Raw genomic sequence first — 11,195 nt, 5'->3', positions numbered from 1 at the left:
ACAAGTTTACTATTTGCTATTTGCTACTTGTGAAACTATGTGTAAACTGTTTGATATTTGCTATGTGGAACCTTTATTAATATGTGAGCTCATATTTTGCTATTTGTGAAACTATGTGAAACCTGTGATAAAACTTTACAAAAGAAACACTCACTAAAATTTGTAAAAACCTAAACCCACAGGACCCTACCGCCAAGCCATTTGGCGGTAGGGTCACAGAGCCTACCGCGAATCCCCCCCCCCCCCCCGGCGGTAGGTTGAAACCTACCGCTAGGGCACTGCGATTTTTCGTTACAGAAACTTCCCGAGGCAAAAACCCAAGCCACCCCGTACCGCCAGGGGTTCTGGTGGTAGGGTCAGACAGGCTACCGCCAGGGTCCCTGGCGGCAGGGTACTTATCCATGTTAGCTCGGGCAAACGGCCGCCATCCCCCTCCGTCGCACCCTACCGCCAGGGACCCTGGCGGTAGCCTGTCTAACCCTACCGCCAGAACCCCTGGCGGTAGTGAAAAGGTCAAATCCCAAAATTCTTTCCTATCGGGGTCACATCCTGAATTGGTATTTGAAAAGGGTCAAAACACGAAAATTCGCCTCACCAAACTACCACATGGAAGTCTTTATTCATCTTCTTTCTCTTCCTTCCACGCGACCAACAACTTCTTGCCACTAGGTCGAGATAGATGTTCTGCAAAAGTAATTTGGTAGAGGCTTTCGGGCGAAATTCATCCTCCATGGACCAGGGCGTCCCCAGCGAGATATTCCAACGTTGCCAAAGACGATGGGTAAGACAAAAAGGTGAGAAAAAATCGCCAAAATCTCACAGAAGACGGCGGAGGACTGCTGGGAGGCACCACGGGCGGCGGCAACACATGCACTATAGCTCCCCCATTCTTACACATAGTTGCATGGAGCAAATATGGACTATTGGGCTACGTTGAAAAGTTATATTTTCAAGGAATTAAAGGTTCGATGATGGACCAGACAAAGTTTAATTTTCCAAATCATAAAGTCCATTAAATTTGACTTTTGGGGATGGGTAAGAGCTCTTAATTCATCCAAGCCTGGATGGAGCAGAGAGAAGGAATCCGATCTGCAGACGAAGCAGAAAGGCGAGCGCACAACTCATTAGTCCCCAACTCTATAGATTTTACTTTTTCGCTCAACACCCTGCTCTCGACGGGGCACCTGGGTCTAACTCAGGCACTTTATGCAGTGGCAATACAGAATGCACTGTTCAAAACATCAACCAATTTAGTGATTTATCGTCTGATTTATCATCACTACTCGGGTGAGATCAATAAGATTATGCCTTCATCACCATTTATCGGTAGTGCCAATTTATAGCTATCACCGTGTGTGCAAGAACTATGTCTAATTGTGTTTTTTGGACCTTGTTATGTATATATATTATTGTTCTATTTTGCTTGCCATTGTACAAGGATTCCAAGGCAAGTAATTAAGGTAACACTTATATCCAATACTGTTTTGTGTTGAATATAAGCATATTTTAGGGCTAGGAACCTGGAATTTGCACACACAAAAATCGATTAATAGCCAATCTCTAATCCCCAGCAGACCGAAACGCTTATGATAAGTGATATCCTCAACATTGACACAATGTATATTTCTCGACACCGAACTGATCAACATGCAATCATTACGAAATAGCAAATGGACAACTAATCCGCAGTTACAGGTATCACAGGAAAGCATTACTCAAAAATCAGGTAGTATATATAAGAAATAAACAGCTTTGCCAGAGCAAACGATCCACGAAAATGCCAATGTATAAGGTGACAGAACACAGATCAATAGCTGCGACCCCAGAATGACCACTTTTGAGCAGGCTTTCCGGAAGCAAAGCACACGGTTCCTGAAGTTTTGTGCAGAACATCAATGTCAAGGTTAGTGCGGCATAAATGGAAGCATCATTTGCAGGAAGTACAGCAAAAGAGAAATCCAAATGAAATAAAAAGCACCACTGTCTGCATAGCATACCGGAAGGAAGATCTGGCTGGTCAAATGGAGTACACAATGTTTTCGCAGCCCCAAGTTCACCTTTGGTCCGAGCTTTCACGTCCTTCTCCACCTCCTGCACAGCACAAGGGAAGAAATTGTATGCTAAACATGCCAGAGTTTGCAATTAACAACAGCAACATAGAATGTGTGCCAAATGCTAGTCCTCCACTCGAACAAGTCATCCTGCGGTTAATATGATTTGAAATAATTTTTCCGCCTCCCGTTCATGAGGATCATGGTAATTAACAACAGCATTTACTAATATGAACTAGAGAGCACAAACAGCATCCAAGAGCAATAAGTGACCTAACAAAGTAGGGGTGCTCTGAATCTTATGTATGCCTGGATTGTAAATGGAGCTATCAGGTGATGAGCAAACTGAAACTAGAACTTCCTCCTCCATGCATTAGCTTCAGCTTCACCAACTTTGTGGAGTTTTATATAATATCAAGGTTTAGCTATACAATACAAGTATCAAAACAACCTCCACAAATGTGCAAATCCCATTACTCCTACTACAACCAGCTTTGCAGTATAGTGAAGTGCATAACATACGCTAGATACAAACATGTGTGCCATAGTAATTAGTTCCTATTAGTTATTAAGAACTGAAAAATATCAGGGTGGGAGGGGAATAGCAAAAATGTAGGGCAGGAAATAAAAATACCTCTTCATCACACCATGGAGCCAAGATCAACTTTTTGTCGTTGAGAGCCGCTATGAATTCATCCCAGGTGCTGATGATTTTAATGCAGGCGTCTCTCTTTGCTTTCGCTGTTTCCAACAAGTTTACTTGAATCCCATCCAGCAACACTCTAACCTGCTCAACCAAGTCGGTTGAAGGAATATCAACCTTTGTACCATTGTCTCGCCGGACAATACGCACCTGTAAATACAAAACATTATATTTCATTTATCTGGCAAATGGAAGTTCATGAAATGGTAAGAAATTAAGGGTTTTGAATCTTTGCTACAATTCTGTACAAATCCAATTCTTCAAAGATGAACCAATTTGTGGGCGAAATCATATGGTTAATCAGGCAAGTCAAAATAACTCTAAATCTGTATATACTAATTCAAGGAATCACACAACAGTTCCTCTGACTAAGATGTCCCACCAAATCTATTTTTAAAGGAGAACTCAGTCCATGCAGCATTAGATCTAAACAGTAGTCAGCAATTAAGATATTTCGTGTAAAGAACTGTAGAACAAATGGCTTATTCAGTACACATGAATGCTTATTCCTGATTATTCAGAACAATCAGGAAATTACTTACATACAGTATCTTTTCGAATATCAAGTATTATTAAATAAGAATGATGTGAAGAAAACATATCATAGATGCACAACGAATCAATGATTCCCTTCCATTTTGAGATTCAATTATAAAAGGGTTCTAAAAAAATAGTTTGCTAACCGTCTCAAAATTGCCAAAACCCAGTAAGAGAACAAAACGAACAGGATACAGGTCATCAGTAGACAGAAGGTTAATCACAATTCATTGGAATCTTGACAGCTAAAGAGAGAATTTTAATTTCGGGTCGGTTGTTAAAAATATACCTAGTACTTAAATTCTAACATTTGTATGTTAACATTAGCCACTTGCTTCACCACGTAAAAAGTAGTTACGGCCTAAGTCCAATGTATGTCAGTTTTCATAAAATTTTGAACACGAGCGCATACACACATGTTAGGCTCCAGGAACAAGTTAAAGAAGCAAAACATCTAGCATCTTCAACAAATAGGAACAAAAGAAAACATGCTATATGAGGGGGGAGAGCAACCTGTCATAAGGTGGCAGAATTGTATGACGGATATGAAAGGCAATAGTGCCCATTGTGAATATTTGTAAAGCGCAAAATGAAAATCATATACACAAAACAATATACTATGTGATAAATTATGGAGCAAATTATTCACATGATTAAGAAATAACCAATACCTGCTTGTTTGCCAGATCTTTTGGACCTATCTCTATTCTCAAAGGAACACCTTTCATTTCCCATTGAGAATATTTCCAACCTGGAGAGTAATTTTCACGAGCATCCAAATCTGCTCGAATCCCAGCTTGGTTCAAGGTGTAAACGGCCGACTCGCACGCCCCTTTAATAGCTGTTGTGTCAGCATCTTTAAATGGCACAGGAATAACAATGACCTGGATAGGTGCCACCTTTGGTGGCAGCACTAAGCCCTTGTCATCACCATGTGTCATTATCATGACCCCAATCTGCAATAAGAGTGTAAAGCCTACATATTACAAATGGAAGCATAACTAAACAGAACATTCAGCGACTGAAAAATCACATATGCAAAATAATACTCCCTCTGTTTCGCAATGTAGTGCACCTGCGTTTCCTGAGATTCAACTTTGACCGTAAAATTAACCAATAAGACCGACTGCGGCGGAAGCAAAAATTATACCACTGAATTCATATTTTCGATATGAATTCAGTGATATAATTTTTGCTCCCACCGCAATCGGTCTCGTTGGTTAAATTTACGTTCAAACTTGAATTTCGGGAAGCACGGGCGCACTACATTATGGAATGGAGGGAGTATACTATGTGATAATTTATTTTAACAAACAAAATCGTGATATAGCCAAAGTTGGAACACATGACTATTGCCAACACTTTGGGCTAGCATTAAAAGCTACTCCCTCCATCCCACAATATAATATCGTCTTCCAAGCTATGTTAGCTTGAAAAACAATCTCATATTGTGGGACGGAGGTAGTACCAGTGCTTGGTATTAGGGCACACTAAGTTCTCAACAAAACAATGGATAGAACAAAAATGGAAGACTCATCATCATGATTTTCATCAAAAAAATCAATGGATCAGACCTTATTTTGAGTTAGGCAACTCTAGACATGATATTACATAGAATTACATGGAACTACAAAATTATTAGATTAATTACGTTACATACAATATACCCATTGTTGGAGCAGGGGGGCATTCTACTGGTTATTGCACGACTTTCCCTAGTTACACTAGGCAAAGTCAATTTCTACTCGTAAATTGCAGAGCTCCTGTCTTTCGAGATTCCTCTAAACGAAACCTATATATTTTGGAAAGAAAAATACATCCAGGTTTATACCGGCATTCCCCCACACTAGTACTCCATATTTACCATTCTGTCAATGCCTTTGCAACATTAACACTATACTTCTTTAAGATAATAGGTTTCATGTTGAAAACCAAATATCATAAATACCATGAACCTGTTCTCCAACATTTTATCTTTTATGATCAAACCTATAAGCTTATTGCAACATCTACATCACAACAGGATATATAGGCAGTAAGCGCACCAATATGATTCAAAAAGTGACGCCACTTCCAAAACTTTAGCAATAAAAAAAAGAATCCCAGCAAAATCCATTTTGAGTAGAAGAAATACAAGAATTACCGAGCGGGTAGTGTATGCCCAAGAGTTCTGCCACACCATGGACCGTTCACCCTTTTCATTCTCGAAAGTGATATCAAACATCTTTGCAAAGTTTTGACCAAGACAATGTGAAGTTGCACCTTGTATACCACGGCCAGTATTTGGAATGAAGGCCTAAAGAGAAACAACCGACAAACTTTAACCTTGCAGTAAATGAAAATAGCACTTGTATTCTTACCAGGACAGCTTCAAAAAAGCTACATGCAGCAACCAGTTTCTTATCCATACCTCTACACTGGTTGTATAAAGTCCACCAGCAAACTTTTCCATCTCACTTTTCCTCCCTTTGGACACTGGAACTGCTAAAAATTCTTCATATATTCTCCTGTAGAGTTCCAATATTTGGAGGACCTGATAAACATTGCCATAAATGACTGGTTAACCATTTGATATCTAACATGCAAATTTCATAAAATCATCTTATCGAACACAACATAGAACTGATATCACAATACTGCATTCATTCAGGTGTTACTCCGACCCATGAGGACTGACTTAAATAGTTTTGCGAGCAGAATAACAACTTATAGCTTACTAGTAAAGTTATGGGTGTGTAGCGTTGTGCAATTCACACAAGAGGTCGAAACGCTGATCCAAGTTTCCATAGTTTACAATTTCAACGAGTATATACCCTCCATTTGGTTATTTCCAAATGCTAATGTCATTTATTAGTACAAACGAAATTATCCGCCTCCTAATAGTGATAAGTGGCCTAATAAATAGGGGGTAGTGCAGTCCTGTATCTTGGTTAAAGTGTATATGGCCTAATAAATAGTCAACATGCCATGCATTCAGGAACGGAGGATGTAATACCTCTTCATCTGCCTCCTCTTTAGTTGCAAAAACTGTATGGCCTTCTTGCCAAAGAAATTCACGGCTCCTGAGGAGAACAGTTACAGATCATGTCAAATAACTTAAAGCAGATGCCGAATGTTTAGTCCAGACATGTCACAAGCATTACATCGTATAGCCATAATGACAAGCTTTGCAGAGCATGGAATTTACAATTTTCGGTTTATACATCCATTGAGAAAATCAATTGTGAAAATATCAACATGATTGTGAGTAAATGAGCAGCAGATTGCTAGAATGTAACAAATGAAGAAAGGTAATTCTCACCCCAAAAAAGAAATGAACAACAAAAATGGTCGGTGTTATTGATACCATACAGAAATACTGGAATTGTAAAGTGGCCAGATTGAAAATTTTCAGTGTAAATTCTGCTCATTTACCTTCCTTTGGTTCTTTTGTTTCAAATGTTCTAGCAACCAATCATCTCAATATTAGCATGAAAGTTTCACTATAGTAATTTCATGATTTTGATGGGAATAATAAATGTGATGTCCTTGACCCTTGGAACACTTAAAAAGCTTAGCATTTCAACAGCCATCTTGCTAATACACTGCTTTTTGCGAATGAATGTACTGCTTTTGCAATAATTTAATATATTATCAAGCATGCAATTAGACACTATCGCACCATTAACTACTAACAAGACAGGGATGGGGCAGAGCTCTGCAGGCACTATAAGAAAGTCAAACTCGGAGAAGTGCCTAAACAAATGTGATGATGGGCCACCAAACAGTGAGCTACCTTATGAAAGGAGTTGGATTGCTAAACTCCCATCTAACAACATTGCACCACTGGTTACACTTCAAAGGTAAGTCCCGGTGGCTTCTTATCCATTTAGAGAAGTATGGATACATGACCGTCTCACTTGTTGGACGGATTGCAATAGGAGCTTCCAGATCAGATTTTCCTGATTTAGTAACCCACGCTACCTGGAGGACAAATGAAAAGGTTACTATCTTCAGAAGACATATGAAAGAGATAAAGCAAATATGGCACAAGCTAATTAGAACCAAAGCACAGAGAAAAATAATTAACATAATACTCATAAATCTGAATCATGATGAACTGGTAACCAAGCACATTGTTTCCGATACCTTTGGTTTTCTGTCCTATATCATGAATTCATATAAAAACCACTACACAGGTCAAAGCAAATAGTAAAACACAATTTACTACTCCCTCCGTTCCAAAATAGATGACCCAACTTTGTACTAACTTTAGTACAAAGTTTTTGTACTACCTTTAGTACAAAGTTAGTACAAAGTTGGGTCATCTATTTTGGAACGGAGGGAGTAGGTGTGTTAAGGTTAAAGAAAACAATTATTCGTTTGGTCCATAGTGGTACCTTTACAAACTTCGTCACAGGTGTGGGAGCTGTTGGCACTATTGTTTATCAACTGTTAATTTATCAACAGTACTGTCGTAGTTGTACATGCTAAATAGCTGACTAAACCAATATATTAACTTGCAAAATACTTCATCCGAAAAGAAATGGACTAAAAGGCACACCTCAGGGGCAAAGCCCTCAATATGGTCTTTTTCCTTCTGCAGAACACTCTCCGTAACAAACAAAGGGAAATAATATGGTTTCAGCTTCAACTTTTTTATTTCCGCATCAAAAAATTCCTGCACCAAATCATATTGATGTTACTTACAAATAAAAGATAATAATGTCGCTATCGTTTGGTAATTGAAAGATAAAAACTAACAGAAACAGCAACAGCAAGGTTACTGATGTTGATTCAGAGTCATAAAGTATTGATATGATAAGAAAACGTATGCAATAACAGCTTCCAAACAAGACAGCAACACAGCAATGAAGGAAAAATGGAACTTAAACATAAAAAACTGAAAAGAGGCATTAAGGATTATGTGTTATCAGATGTTAAGAAAAGGAAGCAACATGGGCATAAGCATAAGAGAAGCTTCAGATGGCAGCCAAAGTGAGTCTCCGAAAAAGAGGCAACTCTTAAGAAAGGATGCATATATTTCATTCCATAGAAGGGAATATACTACTAAGAAACAGTGAAATACAGCTTGGTCATTTGGATTTCAGATTCCAGATGATATTGATAGAACTTACTTTCAGCAACTCCCATATTTCCATCGCCCAAGGCCTCAAGATATAACAACCAGAGATGTCGTAGTACTCAATCATTTCGCTGTTAACAACAACCTGGACGAACAAATAAAAAAGCTTAAAAGAAGCCCCTACCAGGAGCAGGATTAATTTACAGTATGAAGGAAATTTTGCTTGCATTTGTTGTTTCTATTTATTATAGAAGAATCCTTTGCATTTGTTGTTTCCGCTCTAAGAAAAATGCAAGAAACTTCTCTGCTCTAACCCTACAAGCAAGAGACAAAGCACAACTTGGAAACAATAAATATGATCACCACTGTACCAGTCACGAGAGCACAGGTAAGCTAATAGAATGTCTGATACTCAAAGGCAAAAACTATAACACCGTCAAATCCTGGAAGATCAGTAGTTTCTCTTCAAGAACATACAAACAGAATATTTGACGTAGAACAGTTCAAAAAGAAAAAAGGAAGCAGTAGATAACAAGTGCGCCAATATTGCAGATTAGTGCAGTAGTATGTGTCAACAAACTTAAAGCTATCACAACATAGAACTTTTCCCACTGCCATCATATGAAATCTTGCCTTGGGCAGATACTATGAGCACCTTACATAATTATTTCCACATTGCACCCACCAATCCACCATGCGCCCAAATCGACTTGTAAATAAACCTCACCAAGCCAGCGATAAGCAAGGAGACGCACCTCAGAATACCACTCCCCGAAGTTATCATCCTTCTTGTACCCCATCCCCAGTTTTGTTTCCTTCTTCACCTCCTTCTTCTTCTTCCCTGCAATCCACGAACCAAGAAACAAGCTCAGAGAACGCAAAGATCAAATATCAAAACCCAAATCCAGAGGAGTCAACAGCTCAAGAAGAAGACAAACAGGAACACACCTCCGCCTCCGCCCTTGTTGGTTGACATGGCTAGATCCCGAACCACCGCTGCAGCCAGGTAGACGAAAGACAAATCACGATCAAATAAGCTCGGAAAAATTCATGAGGAGCAAGCAGGGAGGGATTCGGCTTGCTTGCTCTACTGATACGTGTATCAGTACGGAGCCGATACCAAAAGGAGAAACGACCACATTCAAACGGTAATATTTTAGGTTTTACTGTTAAAATCAACAACACAGCGTAACAGTACCACTATATTCCCAGTAATAAACAAGGTTTGGGACATCTATCATGCCATTAATACCACGCGTTAACCAATTTCGGCCAGTATAACCAAGACAAAGCTCCTGCTTTCTTAAATTGCATGTCACTGCTAAGCTTTGATTTTATTTTCAGGTCAAGACGGTGCAGATAAAACAACTTAACTGAAACTAAAAGATTTCTTAAATCGTCAATCAATGCATGTTTCACTGCTAACGTGTTTAAACCAAAAGATTTGCTCATCTGAAAAAAAATTGAAACTACAATTTGTAAACATTTGCCCCTACAAGCATTATCACAAACACCTATCAAGCAAAATCCTCTCACATGTAAACGTGAACATGCATTGGAAAAATCATGAAGCGAGTACTCGTCAAGAAATAATCATCGTTATATTCTCACAGTATCAGATCTACAGCAAGTACTCATCGAATACAAAAGTCAGGAAAAAATGAGCAAACAGAGGGATTCAAGAGGAAGGAGTAAGGAGTTGTGGCTACCTGCCTATGGACTCGGCGGCGGCTCTGCTGGGTGGGAGCGCCTGCTCCAGGGAGGGAGGCGCTGCTAGGCTCCTGTACCGGCGGCGGGGCAGCGGAGGCTTCGGCCGGCGAGTGGCGGCGGCGGCGGCGGCTAGGTCGCGCTCGGGAGGGAGAGCCGCTGTTTTGGGGGAGGCTCGCTTTTGCAATATCTTGTTATAAAGGAGGGCCGACGGGTGAGTAAAGCAAGAGTAGGGCGCAAGTAGCCAATTGGACAGCACGGCCGACGCTCCCGTTTGATCCGTGCACGCGGTACACAAGTGGCCCCATGAGATCGGCGTGGGGTCTTAGGCAATCGGTGGAAGGATGTGTATAGTCTAGTCAGCATACGGTGCAATGACTTTGTTTCCTTTGCTGAACGAACTTTATATATCTACTAGTAGAATGCCCGTGCGTTGCCATGGGCTTCTAAAATAGTTTAATGAAGTTATATAAAATGGTTTGATGTGCTGAACGAACTTTATATATCTACTAGTAGAATGCCCGTGCGTTGCCACGGGCTTCTAAAATAGTTTAATGAAGTTATATAAAATGGTTTGATGAAGTTATATAAAGATAATGCATGCTAAATTTCACAGGTAAAGACAATATAACATGGTCATAGTTGCATAATAATTGAAGTTTAATTTGACATCTTTTTTGTTTTTTATGAGATATCACCGCTTTCATATCATTATATTGTAAAAAAAACGGTGGTCCCTTTCAGCGACGTCGCTTCAAAACCATTGTCAATAGGTTCTTTTTGTGCATCTCCAAAATCCATATCCTTGTCTCATATATTCTGAAAAACAATAATATAAAATAATGCACCTTTTACGTTAACATGTGTAGCACCTCTTCTCGTGGTGTTTCGGTCCGGGCCGTCATCGTTACATCGGTGCATATGTCAGTTGATATATTTAAAACATCATTCGAGTCCATCCCTGTTTATCTCTGATGGACAAAGGTGAAACATACAAAATATAATGATATTTTATACTGTATTATATAAACATCTATAATATATAATAAAAACAAAAGTGAGACTAACACATATATTTTCAATTGCATTTTTTTCACCCTACAATCTTATACTTATGCGGACCTCCCCTGAC

General features: G+C 39.3%; 1 protein-coding gene across 2 annotated transcripts; it reads right to left on the bottom strand.

Annotated features, from left to right (window-relative positions):
* Window positions 1–1,584: 1,584 nt before the first annotated feature.
* LOC123071931 (proline--tRNA ligase, cytoplasmic) lies at window positions 1,585–10,305 on the bottom strand. Of its 2 annotated transcripts, none has more exons than XM_044495506.1 (13): window positions 10,070–10,305; window positions 9,305–9,352; window positions 9,112–9,197; window positions 8,409–8,501; window positions 7,835–7,951; window positions 7,067–7,254; window positions 6,287–6,353; window positions 5,702–5,824; window positions 5,435–5,587; window positions 3,963–4,247; window positions 2,686–2,904; window positions 1,998–2,091; window positions 1,585–1,872 (listed from the first exon to the last, which is right to left on the bottom strand). In XM_044495506.1, exons 2-13 carry the CDS (start codon window positions 9,330–9,332, stop codon window positions 1,808–1,810), a joined length of 1,518 nt encoding a protein of 505 aa, XP_044351441.1. In that variant the 5' UTR covers window positions 9,333–9,352; window positions 10,070–10,305; the 3' UTR covers window positions 1,585–1,807. The 2 variants fall into 2 exon arrangements, with proteins under 2 accessions (XP_044351441.1, XP_044351440.1); XM_044495505.1 differs by having other exon boundaries at window positions 10,066–10,303.
* Window positions 10,306–11,195: the final 890 nt, after the last annotated feature.

The sequence above is a fragment of the Triticum aestivum genome, chromosome 3B (genome assembly GCF_018294505.1).
Source record: "Triticum aestivum cultivar Chinese Spring chromosome 3B, IWGSC CS RefSeq v2.1, whole genome shotgun sequence".
Classification (NCBI taxonomy): domain Eukaryota; kingdom Viridiplantae; phylum Streptophyta; class Magnoliopsida; order Poales; family Poaceae; genus Triticum; species Triticum aestivum.
The sequence above is the reverse complement of the archived record's forward strand: the minus strand, read 5'-3'. Positions and strand labels throughout refer to the sequence as shown.

Excerpts from the sequence above, each read along its gene's own strand:
- LOC123071931 (XM_044495506.1), bottom strand. The coding sequence starts at position 9,332 with ATGTCAACCAACAAGGGCGGAGGCGGAG. Across the intron at positions 8,502-9,111 it reads TCGGGGAGTGGTATTCTGAG|GTTGTTGTTAACAGCGAAAT; the intron begins GTGCGTCTCCTT and ends TTGTTCGTCCAG. Across the intron at positions 7,952-8,408 it reads AAATATGGGAGTTGCTGAAA|GAATTTTTTGATGCGGAAAT; the intron begins GTAAGTTCTATC and ends GATTTGGTGCAG.